Source organism: Rhizopus delemar, genomic scaffold, assembly GCF_000149305.1.
Source record: "Rhizopus delemar RA 99-880 supercont3.21 genomic scaffold, whole genome shotgun sequence".
Lineage (NCBI taxonomy): Eukaryota > Fungi > Mucoromycota > Mucoromycetes > Mucorales > Rhizopodaceae > Rhizopus > Rhizopus delemar.
This window is the reverse complement of record NW_027137847.1, coordinates 1-18899: the sequence shown is the minus strand read 5'-3', so window position 1 is coordinate 18899 and position 18899 is coordinate 1. Positions and strand designations below refer to the sequence as shown.

Sequence of the window (18899 nt, the reverse complement as noted above, 5' to 3'; positions counted from 1 at the left end):
TTAAATGATAAACAAAAAAAGAAAAAGAAAAAAGATTTGCTACAAACTAGTGTACTCTTTCACTTTAACTAATAACTGGTTTTTAATTCAGTGCAAGAGCGAAGTGTTGTATAATGATAAAAGTAATTGAGAGAAAGTTAAAAACAAAAATAAAGAAACAGTTTGTGTACTTTTTAAATCAAAGTAAAAATTATTCTAACTGAAGGCAGGTATTTATATCTTATTGAGTGGCTTGATATTTTCTATTATAAGCGTTCTTCTAAACTTCAGGTATTTTAGCAAATGTCATCTCTAATTATGATTATGAAAATCTTTCGTTTGTTCTTTTATATGTCTGTCATAGATTATCTTTTATTCTTGGAATTCCTCACTGACTTGAATAGCGTTATTTTTAGATATGTGAAAGATTAGCAATATTCCTGAGATTGGATTGGATTTTGTTATTTTAGTTGATATTTCTTCTTATCAAAGAACTCTCATGAATACAATACATATTCTAAAAGAATATGTTTAATTGGAATTGATTGTATGATCTTATCTAAATGAACTTGTATTTTACTTTATTTCAATTATGATCTTGTATTAAAGCTTATATTTATCAATGTCAACTACAATCATTTACTGTTCTACAACACGTAGGATGATTTTGTATAGATAAAAGTATATTTGAACATTATTGTCTCAGCTCTAAAAGAATACTAAAACTTAGTAGAAAGTTATTATTGAGCTGAGGAAATTCTATTGCGATGACTTCAGATAACTCTGGATGTAGGACTGCTTAAGGAGACGGTACGGATGAATATAAAGACATTTAGTGCCGTAATTGGATATCATTGCTAATAACAATATCTCGGTCAGGATAAATGTTTTCATGATTAAAGATGATCTGGTAAGTAATCGTCATTCCTTATTCAACATGCTCATATCATCAATAAACTATATTACAACCACGCCATACATTTGACTGTGTGAAATTAATATGAATAAAGCTTAATATAAAAATCTAATCAAGGTCTTTTATTGATCTGTGCTGGGAATAATGTTATAAATGATTCCAAGTTATGTCAATGTACTATTTAGGATCATATCCGATTCCTTTTACTAAAATAAAGTGACTATAATCTTATGTATCCTTAACAGAAAGTCAGTCTTAGGCGCGATTGAGAAGCCAAAGAAGCCATTACTCAGTACAAAGAATATCCGCAACAAACTTTCTTGGTGTATTGCTCAGAGTAACTCGACAGTAGATGACTAGGAACGCGTTATTTGATCAGACGAGACAAAAATAAATAGATTTAATTTGGATGGACACACCTAGGCTTGGATTCGATCAGGGGAAAGCCTCAAACGCCATCACGTGAAGATTGCTGTTAAACACGATGGATGCAATATCATGCTGTGGAATGCCATTACCTATGCTGGAGCCGGTTGGATGTGCAAAACCAATGGTAATATGGACAAAGCAATGTACAAAGAGACCTTGGAAGGTAAGTTGGAGTGTACGATAGAATATGGTGTCGATAAAGTAGGCTTCCAACGTCATCAGGTGATTTGCCAGCATGACAACGACCCTAAGCATACCCCGAAAGTAGTAAAGTAGTACCTTCAAAAACGATTTTATAATGTTTTACAATGGCCTGAACAATCTTCTGGCTTAAAGACTACGGAAAACATGTCATCATTGGTGAAAAGGAGGCTTAATGACTATGAAACTGTACTAAAATGCATGAATGAGCTTTATGAACGTATAATCAAGTTTTATAGGAGCTTATAATGCCGGAAGAGTGATAAAAAGTTACAGGAAGTATGCCACAACGTATACGTAAGTATATTTAGAACAAAGGACGTTGGTCAAACTATTAATAATAAATAAATAAAGAAATTGTGATTTTTTCAATATGCTCCCTGTTGTAAACATAGTTATTTTCTATAAGATATCAGTTGTATTAAAATAATAACGATACACAAAAATTAAACTATGATTGAACAATTCCACACTTTTCCAAATTTAGAACAATAAGATCAGTATTTGTCATCCTAGCGAGTCTAATCAATTGTCAACCCCAAAAGTAATTAGATCAAAGTTAATTGACTGGTTATTATTTCTATTGTTCAACTTCAGATGCATATATTAGAACATCGACAAGCTTTAGCTTAATCATTGGTTCTTCAGCACGACATCGTTGCCGAGTCTATATCTTTTATATCTACGCTCACAAAGAATATAAATAGATGCCAACTTTTTATCCATTAAACGGGGCTCTTTTGCAATATAAAGAAATCTGCAATAAAGAAGGATTTTAATTTTATATTGCTGCTATTGTTTTTTTGTTTAATTTTTTATTTAATCTTACGATTAAAACACTCCCAAAACTGTCCCAATGCACCGGTCATTTTTTACATTCATTATCTCCGTCTGTGCTACATAACTTGAGAAGCAGTCTGTACCACGTACATCTACACCGCCACAGCTTTCAAATGAGGTGCAACAAGGCATACTTTACGCAATCAGTAATCGCACAATTGACGGTAAAAGACAAAATTACAAAACATTGGGACAGTTTTGGGAGTCACTGTATCTAACCCACGTAGTTCAGATATCACATTTCGAAAATGACATTGTAAAAAATGAAGCCAATGTTGTGGATGACGCGTCGTTCGAGGTGTCGAAAAAGATGGAAGCGCATAGTTAAAATCGCCTGCTATAATCATACGATCAACACAGGAAAGTGTGTCGTAAGGTGATAGCTGTCGAAAAGTTAAAATAGTATCAAAAAATTCTGCGCGTGCTTTGGAAGACGACGCAGGAGCATAGATAACAAGGATATGAAACGGATCCATAGAGCCTTCAATGTGAGTTACTTTTGCAAGAATACAACGTGAATCCTCAGGAAGAGGAATTCGAGATAGAATGAACTGAGGATCGAAGCAAAGGAGGCCGCAATATTCAGTCCACAAGGATTGTTGACAACAAAACTGCTGGTGTAAAATGTGTTGTAGAACAGAGTCTGATTATAACGGACATTGAATAATCGCAACTAAAAGAAGTATATTAAAATTGATAAAAGATAATAATCTAAATCTTTATTAAATAAAATATATTCTTCTTCTTTCTATATAAAACTATCACTATTAGATTCATTCTATAAAGTAAACATGAACACTAAATAAGTCATGATCTTTACTATTCATCATTTCTGTAAATGAATAATAATGGATCAGGTACCTAGTCAACTTTGATCTGACTGGAGGCATTTCATATAAATATATCTTTCCTCTCAATGAAGACGGGACAACTCTCCCAGATCAGTTAAAGAACAATAAGATCTATAAAAACAACGAATTAAAAATTTTCATAATCGATTCAGTGATCATTCTTCAATCAAACGTGTCAATGATTGGATCTACGCTCATAACTACTCATTTACCCGCCAATTGATAGAAGAATATAAATAGTAGACTTTGTAATGTTTTCTTTTTAACAATCAAGATTGTCTTAAATAAAGTTCAGTCTCAAAAAGTATTCTTTTGGTTTATCTTTGTTATTTCTTTTACTTTACCAGAACATAACAAAATGTTTTGATGTTGAAATGAATCACTACTTTGATCGATCTCTTGAAGAGCGACAAAAGTAGGTGATTTTGAACGAATGTACCGTATAAGATGATGTCGTGAAGAAGGGTTACTAACCTTGAAAAAACTATTGCCATTCAAAGAGAGTAACGATAAAGCCTTGCGATGATTATTATTATTAATCATAAAATTATAAATCTAGTATGGCAGGAGGCCGCTTTAAGCGTTCACTCTTCCGTATTCCAATAGCCAGAGTCTTTGTTTTCTTCAACCGTTTTTGAATAGCCGGTATTGTTGTTATCTGAACTTGAGATAATTCCCCAATCGTATTCGAGGTGCTGATATCTACATTGGATGTTGCCCAAGTAGAATGGGTTGTGTCGTCCTCATCAAGGAAGACACTGTCATCCATAGTGATATCAAGTTCTGCCGAAGATGAGTCTGTTGATTTTAGTTCGGGCTGACTGTCGGGCAAAGGAGTACTGTCGCTCATATCCACGACCAATTGTTCCGGTGAATCATTAGAATTTTGTAATTCGGTCAAATCATCTGTATTTGCGTTCATGTCCACCATGATGGTGTGAGTATTCTGTAGGGAAACATCATTTTCATCAATGTTAAGTGGCTCAAGAACAGGCTGATCGTTAGCTTGAACAGATTGTTCTGAAATTTTATCCGATGTAGATGAGCTACTGAGATTATGTTCCGTAAGATCGATGGTGGGTTTCTTCTTAGTCGAGCCTCGAAGTCTTTTGGCAGGCGAAATCTTATCTGGACATTGAACGCGGATATGTCCAGGTTTAAAACAGTAGTAACAAACTCTCTTGCTACTTGGAGCTTGCTTACAATTGGAAGCGCTATGTCCAAGTTCATGGCAATATTTACAATAAGTAGTCATTTCCTTCCAGTAAGCATGAATAAAAATAGAGTTTTCTGTAGTCGATGTTGTTTCTGGGTCAACCCAGGGGATAACGTGGGTCAAATCCAGGAAAGGGTCAGGTTGAGAGGGATCAGGTGAGCAATCTAGCACGGCGTAACCTGATCCCAGGAAAGCACCAGTTTCAGAATCGGTGACAATTCCAACATCTCGAATAGAGCCATAGTTGGACAAGGTGCGTCTTAAACCTTCCTGCAAATTATGTGGACGTAACCAGGGTAGACGTTGCAATGTGACTCGTCGAATGATCGAGCCCGGTCTACAAGCAAGTGTAGGGCGTATGATAACTCGCCCATCATCGAAGTGAAGGCCATGAGTACAAGCGGCTGTACGAAACTCATCCTTATCAAAGTTTACTTCCAAGTAGCGGTTGGAGCCTGACTTATGAACAACTAGCCCAACATAATCTTGGAACTGATAGAATGCTAATTTATAGATTGCTCGATCTACTTCTTTACGAGAAGAAATGTCAAAAAAGATGCTACCGGGTGTTTGAGATACACCCCAATAGACGGTCTCAATTATTAATGGTGGTGGTGTATTGGAATCCGCAAGATCTGGACTCATTACAGATGAAGTGGTCAAGTTGGCATTGCTGTGTATCAAGCTTTCTCGAGTTTTAGCGGGACGTTGGTGTGCTTTAGAATATAACACCGCAGTTGTTTTTTTTGGAACTGATGTGGGGCTCGCTGGCGGATGAGCATTGGTAGTTGGTGGGTCACCTTTATCAGGTGGCTTAGCACTGTTGAGCGAAAGAACCATGACAATTTCCTGGAAGATGTTTTTAGTCCTTGGTGGTTGTTTTGCCAAATATGAAATAGAAGACAAAAACTACAAAAAGACGATAGTTGTGAAACTAAAGATTATATATGACTTTATTAATAAAAAATATTGAGAGTATTTATACTTTTTGAATGTCTGGGTCTTTACCGCTATTTCAATTGATCGGTTAAAAGAATGATATGGAATATAAGGAAGGATAGTAGATAATCAATAGCCGCTGTCTACTTGACGAATCAAGGGACAATGAAGTAATTAAACTATTGATCTAACGATAATTATAGAATAGGATTGAACTGCCGTTGTTGTAATCAGGTTCCGATATAGTCTTTTAGAACGCTGGTAGGACAACAGGGCAAGATTGGCTATTGCAGAATTCTCACGTTTATTAATAGAGATCTGGTTAGACTATAATTCTGTAGTATCCAAGTTTATCCATGAATGTTCACTTTATTAGTTGTGTGGATACAACAGTGGTGATTGACTTAATAAGTTTCTTTGTCCCATAATTTATTTGGGGTGACTGTATTAATATCTACACTGTGAAAAGTATATAAACTCTGGTTATTTATCATTAAATAAAATCATATATTATTTTGGATCCCATTGAAATCTCCATTTTTATTTTTGTGAACAAAACAAGATAAAAAGGAAATCAATGATTTCTTTCGTTATTTCTTTTTCTTCTTTACTCATTTAAACCAACAATCCATTTATTCTTATTTTACTTTACATTAATTTAAACATTGCAACTCTTGGTAATTAAGTTGATATTTTTTATTTATTGAATTTGTTTATGCTTTCTTTCTATGTTTGTTAAATAATAAATTTAGGTTTTTTGCTGCACCCTCTTCCTTACAATTCCACCCAAAAAAATAGTTGACGAAACCTATACCACCCAATAAGAAGTGGAAGACTTCGATACCTGACGATGTACAGTGATGCTTGGACAACTCGAAACTTCTTCCATTTAGAAATTTTATTGAAAAGTACGATTTCTTGGACAAGCGTAGTTCTCAACAATGATATAGCAGTATTCTTACAAAGTATATCAGTAACACCCAACGTCATGAACGCGTTAAAATGGAATACAAGACGTAGACTGGACCTGCCGACTATCAACGATTTTGGAACAAACTGGCTGAATTGGACATTATATTGCGAACAGATATGCAATGTACAAACTTTATTGGCTCTGTTACTGATCAACGGTTGCGAAGCCTAAATGCTAAGGCTAGTGCCATTGCTCAAGCAACAACCAACGGTGCTGATGATCAAGAGACAATCTGTGCTACTGATACCCACAACAACGATTATACAAGTTTTCAGTTTGATTTGATCTCCAGCATCACTAGCAGTAATGACGCTAATAATGATTTAACGATATCAGTGATAACCCCTGGTTCTTCCGCGGCAACAACATAACTCGCATGTTCAAGGATTATCAGTCAGTTGTTCATGGTCTGATCAACAAATACACAACGCTTCCGCTTGAACTGTATCTCAACGAACTGGCAGCTTTGACGCACATTTTGGTCTTAAACAAGCATCAACACAGCTCCATTGTCATGAAGGCCTTTTTAGCTGAATTACTGGATGAATTAATAGAATTGTTGCCCTCGGAATCAATGAACTACAATCTCGATTTCAATGATCAGCACTATATGACCCTCACAAGAACCATCACCAATCTTAGTATGTCAAGTACAACAAGAGAACAAGCCATTCTTGAACTCACGGCCATGTCTGCCGATATGGAATATGGTCCAAGACGTCTTATTCGTGGAATCACCAATTTGTAAGTTAAATTTATGTCTTCAGTGATTATGTTCATAATGATTTCTTAACTTTTTTTTTTTGATAATCAAGGATTCAAAAGTTACCAAACACACCATTGAAAGACAGTAATGACGTCAGTGAAATCGAAATATGGAGTACGTACTTTGATCCTCTGCTTTTGTGTTTAATCTGCGACCCGAACAGGCTTGTACATTTGTGTTGGGCGAATGTCATCCCAACGGAAGGTGGAAAATCACGGCCAGATGCGATCATCGCCAAAAAACAACAACTCGAGTATGAAGGCAGCATTGGGCACGGAGAAGTGAAAGTGAATCAAGGCAACGCAAGCAAATACCTTCTCTGCATGGACACCTTTCATTTGGCAGTTTTCAACAAAAATGCAATCGACGTGAACAAATTGAATGGCTTGCTCGCTTTTCAAATTCGAGGTAAGGCCAAAAACCAAAACCAGTTGCATAGAATCTAACGCATGTTTTCACTTCTTTACCTTCTAGGCTTCAACGACACGTTTTTCGTCTCTCGCTTAGTTACCAATGGGATTTACGCCTTTTTTGAAATTGCTTGTCTTCGTTTTCCTTGATCTTTGGAGGATCTTCCTTCCTTTTGTGTTATCTCGTAAGAATAAAAAAGACTATAAAATTCAACGAGACTTAAAAGTTATATCTTTATTTAATACTATAATACCTGGTATTTACAGTGGGTGGACTAATTGTCCCAGTGTTTCAACTTTTTTTACTTTCGACTCCATAACTCAACCAATTTTTAGGCTAAGCGGCTAATTCTATGCTCATTAGAAAGGTCGCAGTCCGTACTACATAATATCAAAAACTCGGATTTCGGAGAGTACACAGTCTGAGTTAATCAGCAATAGAAAAAAACACCGCACTGGGACAATTTTTCCGCTTGAACATAAATTTTATTTAATAGCGAGTATGTCCTCCTTTAGGTTTAATAACTGCTTTGCAACGGACAGGCATGCTATCTGTATATCGTCTACACTCGTCCACTGTAAAAGTATTCCATTCTTTTTCAATCTTTTCCCATAACTCATGTACACCTTTAGCCTTAGTGTCATATACACTCAGCTTGAGTTTAAGGTGATGCCATACGTGTTCAATAGGGTTTAAATAGGGAATTTGGGCTGGCCAACTATAGATATGTTCACTGTTGAAGTTATTATCCACAAACCATTTGCTTAGCAAGCTTCGAAGTGTGCTTAGGATCTTTATCTTGTTGAAAATAGACATCCTCAGGATTGTATCCATAATACTTTAAGCTGTCCATAAGGGTAGTTTCTAAGATATTTACATAATCCACAGTTTTCATAGTTCCATCATGTATCCAACAAGCATACCCAGGTCCATCGTAAGTGATACAACCCCATACCAGAACACTTCCTTGGCCACCTTTTACTGTAAGATCTAAGTGATGAGGCTGCAATGCATCGTCTGGTCGACTCCAGTAATACTTGCAACCGTCTGATCCAAAAACACTGACTTTAGTCTCATCACTAAACACCATACGCCTCCAATCATCGGTTGTTCAGACTTTGTGAGCCATAGCCCATGCTAAACGTCGTTCCTTGTGCTGTTTACTAAGCAGAGGCTTCTTGGCATTAATTTTAGCTCTGAAGCTTATACTTTTAAGAAGTTTTAAGTCCCCAGAATAACCAATAGTATACCCCAAACCATTCAGATATTGATGTACTGCTTTGGCTGTCTTGAATTCACCCTTTATTACTTGTCTACGGATGTATGACTAGGTAGTTTCACCAATAGTTGCTCTTCGACCAGGGGCTGCCTTCATTCTGTTTGGAAAGAACTTGTTGGTGCACCTACCTAAAGTGGATTTTTTCAATCCGAAAATGCGTTTCATAACTTGTTTATATGCCATGTTACTAGCCAAGAGCAATTGGATTTGATTTTGAACAGATTTGCTGATAGTACGAGTCATTTGAGGCAAGATAAAGATGAGAAAGTACAGTATAGAAAGAGACTAAAAATATTGTAAAAAAAACCGACAACGTAAGGCTATTTATACTTTACATTAAAGGTATGAGTCATAGATTGTCATAGATAAGGTTGGTATGCAAATTCCGGTGATTTATGATTGATAAGAAAGCGATGTTTGGAATGGATTGCAAAATAAGCGGGTAGCGGAAAAATTGTCCCAGTGCGGTGGTTTTTTTCTATTGCTGATTAACTCAGACTGCGTAATCTCCGAAATCCGAGTTTTTGATATGATGTAGTACGGACTGCGACCTTCCTAATGAGCATAGAGCTAGCCACATAGCCTAAAAATTGGTTGAGTTATGGAGTCGAAAGTAAAAAAAGTTGAAACACTGGGACAATTAGTCCACCCACTGTAAGTACCATCGGACCTCTCTATCAAGTCTTGCTCTAGTAGCGTGTCCAACTCTTCTTTAAGGATCCGTTCCTCCTCCCAAGTCAATCGATATGGTTTGCAACGTATAGGCGTATCAGAATTAAGACGTATCGAGTGCTCCACACCAACCACTCGACCTAGACCAGCCACCTCTACAAAGCAATTCTTGTTCCGCAATACTAGCTCTTTCACCTCTTCTGGGGTATTAGACATATCGCAGATCTCCCCTACCGCACTTTGTTCATCTTCATCACCAACAGCACTCTCACCATCATAGACATTACTCACCACCACTGGTTCTGGAGCGCTATGTTCCCCCGTGTTCAACCGTAGGCAATGTACCGGTTTTGAAAGCCATTTCTTACCAGATCTTCCTATTCCTCGTTCGACACTTTGCATAGGTAGTACCATCTGTCCTGCCTCACGAACTACGGCACCTTTGTAATCCACTTTCTCACTCACTGGCACTGTCACCGTACCACTTTCCGGATCAGGTCGTATACCATACTTACTCAACCAAGTCATACCTGTTTTGCCAAATATGAAATAGAAGACAAAAACTACAAAAAGACGATAGTTGTGAAACTAAAGATTATATATGACTTTATTAATAAAAATATTGAGGGTATTTATACTTTTTGAATGTCTGGGTCTTTACCGCTATTTCAATTGATCGGTTAAAAGAATGATATGGAATATAAGGAAGGATAGTAGATAATCAATAGCCGCTGTCTACTTGACGAATCAAGGGACAATGAAGTAATTAAACTATTGATCTAACGATAATTATAGAATAGGATTGAACTGCCGTTGTTGTAATCAGGTTCCGATATAGTCTTTTAGAACGCTGGTAGGACAACAGGGCAAGATTGGCTATTGCAGAATTCTCACGTTTATTAATAGAGATCTGGTTAGACTATAATTCTGTAGTATCCAAGTTTATCCATGAATGTTCACTTTATTAGTTGTGTGGATACAACATTGCCCCCTTCTAGTTTGAAGCAAACGGTAAAAGGATAAGTGAAGATTCAGGAAAAAGTAATTGTCATACACAATAAGTGCGATAATGATCATAGGGCAGATAAATAGACATAGTATAATTGAGGGTAGATCGTAGTAGTAAGTTGTCATAAAAACCTGATAGTAAAAAAAAAACCTTCTTTAGGAAAAATTGTCTTAGGGAAAAAGACGGTCAACTACTTAGACAATTTAACGTCTTGATCTCTTGCTTCTACTGTGATGATCACGAGTAGGAACGGTACGTTTGGGTAATCTTGCTTTCTTTGAGACAGCAGTATTATTACCTGCTTGACGACGAGCCCAATATGTTTCAATTGAAGATCGATCATCAAAACTAGAAGTAGGTTCCCAAGTGTAATCCATAGGATCATCGTATCCTTTCCAATGAACAAGGTACTGGTAATTACCTGGAGTTCCTTTGTGTTGTATAATTGCTTGAATCTCATAATGTTGGTCATCGATTGATTCTGCACTTTTATTGCTGGGTAATGCAATAAGTTTTAAGTGTGAGGTTGGTACATCTCTTGATAAGAGGTTATTTTGTTTGTCAACTAATATGTAACTGCCATTAGTTGTCATTCCACTTATATAAAAAGGACCTTCGTAATACGGATCAGTTTTGTTTTCCTTATTCACATTTTTAATCATGACTTCACTATGGAGTGGGAATGGTGTGTGAACGATTTTGTTTGTTTTCATAAAATATGCATTGTCTACATCCTGAGTTTCCTTAATGCGTTTAGCAAGAGCAGGGATAACGACTTCAGTAGCATATTTAAGTCTGTTTTCTATTGCTTTAGAATCTACAGCTTCACTTCTAAGAGTGGGTTTAATATGAGAATAATCTTTCATATCATTTGGTACTTTATTGAAGATTACTGTATATGGTCTACTCTTATGAAGTCTGGAATATTTCAGATTCATAGCATATTGGGTTGCAGGTACATATAGATCCCAATCTTCTTTTCTTCCTTGTAACTGTTTAACAATAGTCTTTTTAGCAATTCCTACAAATGCTTCATTGACTGAGTTACCAAGGGGATTAAAAGGGTTAGACACTCTCTTATCGATACCACTGTTATTAATAAGTTCAGTGACGATGGTAGCAGTAAACTCTTTTCCGTTATCACTAGCAATGACCTTAGGCCAGCCGAAAGTACAGAAGATATCAACAAGCTGTTTGGCAATAGTAAGAGCTTGTTTATCAGGAATGGCTTTCAAGATAGTAAAGCGAGAAAATAAATCAACCATGACAAGAAGGAAATTATTTCCGCTCGTAGATGTTATATTAAAAGTGCCGAGGTCCATAACCCAATGATCTAGAGGTCCGTCAGGTAGGATACTTCTAGGGGGATGATAACCTGTTTTGGCAATATTAAACATTTTACATTCGTGACACTTGGATATGACATCCTGAATATCTTGACGTAAATTAGTCCAATGGAGTTTATCACCATGAATGGTTTGTTCTATGGCTTTAATTCCATAATGGCCTAATAAGTGAGCCTTTAATATTATATCTTTTCTTTCCTCAGGAGGAGGTGTGATACACTACCTCAAAAAATTGTTCATTTTGAACCGCCTTTTACACATTTCGTACTGAATCTGCTTCGCATAATCCCCAATCAGCGCTCAGCACAAACCATTATGAAACACTGCTTCTCAGCTATTTACTACACTGTAAGCATATCACGTGCTATGCGTAAATGCTGGAAAATATCCAATCAAAAATCAAAATCAAAATGAACAATTTTTTGGGTTTTTTTGAATATGAACTAAATTTACGCCTATGTTCCCAAATAACATAGGACTAACTCGTGACTGCTATCATAATTTTTACCCGTGACTACTTCTGCTATTCCAAGGTAGCCCTGGTCGATTTTGGTTTTTTTTGTTTTCCCATTGTAATCTCTCATTGCTCCATCTCGACATTTCAAGTAATGGTAAATTGCGAAATTTCAGAAACCCAACGAAATGCAATTATTTTCGCTTTAAGAAGAGGAAATTCGTACGATGTTACCAGCAACGAGTTATATGTTTCTAAAGGGTCTATTTCGAACATTGCGAAAGAAGTAGACCATCACTCCGTATTGCAAGCAGGTCAACCCAAGAAACTTAACATATACGACGCGCGCCTTGTATTACGCAGGTTCAATGCTGGTGTGTACAAGACCGGAGAGCACGCTGCCAGAGACTTGAGTGGCTTAGGTTCGGATATTTGCAGCCAGACCGTGCGAAACCTTCTTAAAAGCTCCAAATTTCAATTTCGACGAAAACCAACAACTCTTCCTTTAACGCATTCTTCCCAAAAGGCGCTCCTTCAGTTTGCCAAGAAGCATATAGGTTGGACAGAGGAAGCCTGGAAAGGAGTAGTCTTTAGCGACGAAACAAAAATCAATCGCTTGGGTTTAGATGGTAAACAATAGACTTGAGTACAAGAAGGAAGGCCTCTGCAGGATCACAACGCCAACCAAACTTATGAGCATGGAGGCAGTAGTATACTACTTTGGAGCTGTTTGACAGCAAACGGAGTTGGATATATCGCTCAAGTGCTCGGAGGTTTAGATTCAGAGCTGTATTGCAAGATTATGACGGAGGATATGCTCTCTTCATTAGAAGAATACGATATGTCAAAGGATGACATTATATTTCAACATGATAACAATCCAAAGCATACATCTAGACTAACACAAAAATGGTTCGTAGATAACAAGGTGCAGCTACTGGATTGGACAGCATATTCACCTGACTTGAATCCTATAGAGGATTTATGGGATTACTTAGAAGTCTGGCTGTATGCTTATGAAACTGCACCCTTAAGTATGAAAGAACTATTTGAACGGGTTGCAGATATTTGGTACAATGAAATTACAAAGGAATACTGCGAGCAGTTAGTATGCAGCATGCCGCAAAGACTACAACTTGTTTTAAAAGAAAAGGGCAGTGAGATTAATTATTAGCTAATAAAATAAAAAATGTCGACAAAAACCCAAAAAATTGTTCATTTTGATTTTGATTTTTGATTGGATATTTTCCAGCATTTACGCATAGCACGTGATATGCTTACAGTGTAGTAAATAGCTGAGAAGCAGTGTTTCATAATGGTTTGTGCTGAGCGCTGATTGGGGATTATGCGAAGCAGATTCAGTACGAAATGTGTAAAAGGCGGTTCAAAATGAACAATTTTTTGAGGTAGTGTATATGACTTTATTAATAAAAAATATTAAGGGTATTTATACTTTTTGAATGTCTGGGTCTTTACCGCTATTTCAATTGATCGGTTAAAAGAATGATATGGAATATAAGGAAGGATAGTAGATAATCAATAGCCGCTGTCTACTTGACGAATCAAGGGACAATGAAGTAATTAAAATATTGATCTAACGATAATTATAGAATAGGATTGAACTGCCGTTGTTGTAATCAGTGATTTATCCAAGAATAAAAAGGAACAAGAGAGGACGAGACTCGATAAAGAGATTGTTTTATTTAATAAGAAAATTGTACTCTATTTATACTTTTCATACACGGATAATATTTCATGTCATGGATTAATAATTAATGAGTATGATATAGCTGATGACAAATAGATAAGGGTTACGTGTTCTTCTATTGTTATATTTGTCATTGAATACTCGTATATGATTGACTGCGGCTGACTGTGATTTAGTTCCTGGATTTAATATAGTTTAACCGTGCAATTACGCAGCATCTTATCCTTAATGAAGATTATCCGAATTAACCTGTAGCTTGTCTATTGGATACATTTACATGTAGCTTATTAATACTGTTTTCATATCGAGTTATGAATGATGGATACATCATTGCCCCCTTCCAGGTTGGAACAACCGATGAACATCATGAATAACGAAGAGTACATGGATTATATCTAATATGATTGCTTAGGCTGTTCATATTAAAGACGTAAGTGTAGAGAAAAGAGAGAGCATGCTCTTCTGGTATATAATCGATAAAAACCCATAAAAACCTGTTTAGGAAAAAAAGTAATGGGAAAAGACCATATTCAGCTCGTTACTTTGTCTTGCTTCTTTTGTTAAGATTATTAGTCTTGGTTGGCAAATTAGTATGAGATGAGCGTTTACGTTTGCCAATGTTATTATTGACGTTACGTCTTGCCCAGTACTGTTCTATCATACTCATGTCATCAAAACTTGAGGCAGGTTCCCAGGTATCATATTCTGGAGGATAACCTTTCCATCTTACTTGGTATTTATAATTGCTAGTGTTATTTCCTTTATGTTGGATAATTGCCTGCACATCGTACTGTTGTTGATCAGCGCGATTATTAACAACGTTGTCTGTAGAGATAAGTTTGATGTGCGAAGTAGGTACGTCGCGCGATAATAATGCACCTGTTTTATCCGTCAAAATGTAGCTACCATTTTTTGTGACTCCATGTACGACAAAGGGCCCCTCGTACCTTGGGTCAGTTTTACTATTTCTATTCACATTTTTTATCATAACTTCGCTATTAGTAGGAAATTGTTGATGTACAATGCGGTGTTTCTTTGTAAAATACTCGTTGTCAATTCTTTGAGTAGTCATAATACGGTTACGTATAGCAGGGATTACTATGTTGTTCATATTGTCTAGTTTATTTTCTAGTGCTTTAGCATATTGCTGACTAGAGTTAGGTATTGAGGATTGTGTATTAGAATAATCCTGGAATTCATTTGGTTGCCTATTATACATAAGCACGAATGGTCTGGAATGATGTAATCTAGAATATTTACAATTCATAGCATATTGAATACTAGGAAGGAAAAGATTCCACTCGTCCTTCTTGCCTTGTAATCTTTTAACAAGAGCTCGTTTGGCTATTCCAACAAACGATTCGTTAGTCGAATTACCCAATGGGTTATAAGGCAGTGAAAGTCTATGGTCAATACCACAGGTTTCCATTAATGAATTAAATATTTCATTAGTGAATTCTGTACCGTTATCTGAACTAAGTTTTTTGGGCCAACCAAAAGTGCAAAAGATATCTCTAAGTTCATTAGCTATAGATACTGCAGTTTTATCCATTAATGGTCTTAGAATTGTAAATCTTGTAAAAAGATCAACTAGAACTAAAATGAAATTGTGTCCTTCTGTTGATGTAACGTTCAGGGTACCAAGGTCAATACAGACGTGATCAAAAGGACCATCTGGTAGAATACTACGGGGAGGGTGATACCCGTGTTTGCCAATATTAAATTGTTGACATTCAGGACAATTGGATACGAGCTGTAATGCATCTTTTTTAATATTAATCCAGTGCAAATTATCATTGTGGATTGTCTTTACAATAGCATCAGCCCCAAAGTGTCCAAGTAGATGTGCCTTTAATAATAGGTTATGACGTTCTTCTTCTGGTGGTGTCATGTAGTCTACTAGTTGTACAGCTCTTTGTTTTATATTTGTACTGTTTTCTGTAGTACGTTTGTTCTGTGACTTTGTAATTTTATTTTTTATGGAAAGTTGCTGAGGATTACTATCTCCCCCCAGTCTTTTTTCCGTATAGTCTGAAAAAAGACGAGAAAGTGAATCCGGCAACACATTTTCAATTCCTGGACGATGGATTACTCTGAATGTATAGTTGAAAATAGTTTCGAACCAATTCAGCATCATGGGATTAGGAATGTTTTGTGTGCCAAGATAAACCAAACTTTTATGATCAGTATACAGCGTGAAATGAGATCCATACAACCACTTGTGAAATCTTTCAAAAAGATAACAGATGGCTAACAGCTCTCGTTTAGTTGTCGAGTAGTTCATTTCTGACTTCAACGGTGCTCTTGCTGCGAATCCAATATAGCGAGTTTTATCGTCGATAATTTGATAAAGTACACCGCCAATTCCTGTGTTGCTAGCATCTGTAGCTAGCTGTAATTCATGACGCATGTCAGGTATAGACAAAACAGGAGCATTAGATAAGGCTGTCTGTATATTTCGAAAAGCCTGTAGATATTTGTCAGTCCAAATGTGTTCCAATGAACCTTCATTACGTAGTTTATCTAACGGTGCGGTCATGGTAGAGAAATTTGGGAGATGACTTCGAAAATAATTAGCGAGACCTAGAAAGCGTTGTATATCTTTTCCAGTCTTTGGTATTGGCCACGCTAAAGCGTTTGCAACCTTTCTGCTATCCAGTGAGAGACTATTGTGGCTAATAGTGAAGCCCAGGATGTTTACAGAAGTTTGCATAAAATGACATTTATCAACGTTAAGAATGAATTTAGCTGATGTAAGTCGTTCGATGACCGTAGTTACGCATTTGATATGTTCCTCAATATCGGGTCCAGTACCGATAGTTAAATCATCAATGAAACATGTTACGTATGGCAAGTCATGTAAGAGAGTAGTTAGCACACGTTGGAAGTGATTTGGTATGGGGGTCAAACCGAATGGTGCTCTACAGAATTGATATTGTTGACCGTTAAATGTGAAAGCTGTGAGTGCTCTATGCTCTTCAGCTAGAGGTAGACGATGAAAAGCTTGTTTGAGGTCAAGTACTGTGAATAGCGTAGCAGCACTCATTTTTTGATGCAACTCAGCTATCAATGGTAATTGAAAGTGTGATATTTGAGGTTTTATAATATAAAAAGTACTAAGTCAATCAACAAATATAAAAATAAGTGAGACTCAAAGTAGATTGTTCTTTATTCAAGTTAAAAATATGAGGGTATTTATACTTTTCTAATCACGGCTAAATATTAATATTTACAGTATATGACTATTGATTATTAATCGATATTAGACAATGAGTTATTTACATGATTGGCATAGTTTAACATCTTCTTATCAAGAAGTAATTATTAATCCTGATCCAGGAACTTATTAGAATATTCTGGAGTGAATCGGGATTTTATTTGAAGTGGCGTAATACAATGTCCGATATTCCTAATTCGGAGGACCATTGTTCGTAGTAACTTATATTATTACTTTATTACATGTGTAAATACCACAGAAAGCGGTCGGTACGATCTTTAATGAGTATTGCATTGATATGTCTGGGGTATATACATACCCGTATATCGTCACTATAATTACCATTAGCGTCCTTCTTACGTACAGTCAACAAAGGAGAGTTAAATGCAGTATTAGGAGGGGCTATTTCAATCACGCCATCTGCTAACCATTTATCAACCTGTTCTTGTACTTTAGGCTGGATTGACAGTGCAATAGGATACTGTCGTCTATAAGTCGTTTTACCTGGCTCAGTTTCCAAGCGAACTATCGCTTCAGGTAGAGGACATGCAGATGTGCTAGGGATCTTAGCATTAGCGCTCAAATATGGCTGTAATGCGTCCATAAGTTGTTCACGCTGTTGGTGAGTGCCAGCGGGTGACTTGTTAGGTTTGATAGGTGAAGGGTCTATTGGATCAGGTATTGTAGAGATATTAGGACTATCCCACGTAACAGCTAAACCTGTCAAGTTAATGTTTAACTTAGGCATAAGATCTGTACCAATACAAATAGGTATATCTTTATCAAACTTAAAAATTTCAAATTTATGCAAGACATTGATTCCGTTATAAAATACTTTTATTTGATCTGTAATAGCAGTTCTAGGTACCAAGGTATTCAAACTAGCTAATTGTAATTTTCCTGAAACAGGAAAAGTTCTAACGTTTATAATTTTTGCTAGGTCAGGAGAGATCGTAGAAGTATTACACCCAGTATCAACCAAAGCCCAAGTACGGACATTTTCTATAGTGATGGGTACAAAAAAGGAATCAGTACGTTTGTTATTAAAACTGTGAAGTTTTGTATTAAACGGTTGCAACTTACATAGTGATGAGTAGTAGTGGATGTCCTTGACGGCTTCATCGTCAAGATCCTGTTCTTCATCGTGGTCTTGTTGGTTGGCAGGGTTGTACTTAGAAGCTTTTGTACCCATTGGTACATCTTCACTGCCAGTCAACTGAAGTGAGCGGAATGCTCGGGTTATGGTAGGTGCAGTAGAGGAGGAGGAGGCAGAACCAGCGGAAAGAGGTTGATTCCTTTTAGGGCAAACATTTAAATGCTCCCTAGTAAAAGGAGCGTTGCACTTAAAGCAACGCTTACTAAACGTCTCTTTGTTCATGCTGCCAGTTATACCCAGTTCCTGAGCCTTCTTACAACGATCAGTTGTGTGGTTGCACTTTCCATGGATAACACAAGTCCTTCCATCCGCACGGTGGTTTCTTTTATGAATACCACTGGGAGGGTTCAACCCGTTGACTTGAGAGGGTTGGTTATTGAACTTTCTGGTTGACGTATTGGGCAAGGTCTGTTGTTTCGTATGAAACTTTCTTGCGATACTTGAAAGGAGGTTGATATCATTTTTTGCCTCCTGGTCCAGACTGACGATGGCCATATTGACATGATTTTGGAGGCTGCCAGGAAGGGAGTTCATGAA

General features: G+C 36.6%; 7 protein-coding genes across 7 annotated transcripts; 1 reads left to right on the top strand and 6 right to left on the bottom strand.

The window, feature by feature from the left end:
- Positions 1 to 3763: 3763 nt before the first annotated feature.
- Positions 3764 to 5272, bottom strand: RO3G_16566 (uncharacterized protein; the record flags this gene model as incomplete). The annotated part of the gene is made up of 1 exon (XM_067671150.1): positions 3764 to 5272. One exon carries the CDS (start codon positions 5270 to 5272, stop codon positions 3764 to 3766), a length of 1509 nt encoding a protein of 502 aa, XP_067527251.1.
- A 1188-nt stretch (positions 5273 to 6460) lies between these two features.
- Positions 6461 to 7092, top strand: RO3G_16565 (uncharacterized protein; the record flags this gene model as incomplete). The annotated part of the gene is made up of 2 exons (XM_067671149.1): positions 6461 to 6618; positions 6681 to 7092. 2 exons carry the CDS (start codon positions 6461 to 6463, stop codon positions 7090 to 7092), a joined length of 570 nt encoding a protein of 189 aa, XP_067527250.1.
- Positions 7093 to 8848: 1756 nt separating this feature from the next.
- Positions 8849 to 9043, bottom strand: RO3G_16564 (uncharacterized protein; the record flags this gene model as incomplete). The annotated part of the gene is made up of 2 exons (XM_067671148.1): positions 8849 to 8928; positions 8989 to 9043. The coding sequence occupies 2 exons, from the start codon at positions 9041 to 9043 to the stop codon at positions 8849 to 8851; spliced, it is 135 nt and encodes a 44-aa protein (XP_067527249.1).
- A 245-nt stretch (positions 9044 to 9288) lies between these two features.
- On the bottom strand, positions 9289 to 10000 carry RO3G_16563 (uncharacterized protein; the record flags this gene model as incomplete). The annotated part of the gene is made up of 2 exons (XM_067671147.1): positions 9289 to 9383; positions 9463 to 10000. The coding sequence occupies 2 exons, from the start codon at positions 9998 to 10000 to the stop codon at positions 9289 to 9291; spliced, it is 633 nt and encodes a 210-aa protein (XP_067527248.1).
- Positions 10001 to 10684: 684 nt separating this feature from the next.
- Positions 10685 to 11878, bottom strand: RO3G_16562 (uncharacterized protein; the record flags this gene model as incomplete). The annotated part of the gene is made up of 1 exon (XM_067671146.1): positions 10685 to 11878. The coding sequence occupies one exon, from the start codon at positions 11876 to 11878 to the stop codon at positions 10685 to 10687; it is 1194 nt and encodes a 397-aa protein (XP_067527247.1).
- Positions 11879 to 14527: 2649 nt separating this feature from the next.
- RO3G_16561 (uncharacterized protein) lies at positions 14528 to 17035 on the bottom strand (the record flags this gene model as incomplete). The annotated part of the gene is made up of 2 exons (XM_067671145.1): positions 14528 to 15087; positions 15250 to 17035. 2 exons carry the CDS (start codon positions 17033 to 17035, stop codon positions 14528 to 14530), a joined length of 2346 nt encoding a protein of 781 aa, XP_067527246.1.
- Positions 17036 to 17428: 393 nt separating this feature from the next.
- On the bottom strand, positions 17429 to 18857 carry RO3G_16560 (uncharacterized protein; the record flags this gene model as incomplete). The annotated part of the gene is made up of 2 exons (XM_067671144.1): positions 17429 to 17439; positions 17549 to 18857. 2 exons carry the CDS (start codon positions 18855 to 18857, stop codon positions 17429 to 17431), a joined length of 1320 nt encoding a protein of 439 aa, XP_067527245.1.
- Between the last annotated feature and the right edge of the window lie 42 nt (positions 18858 to 18899).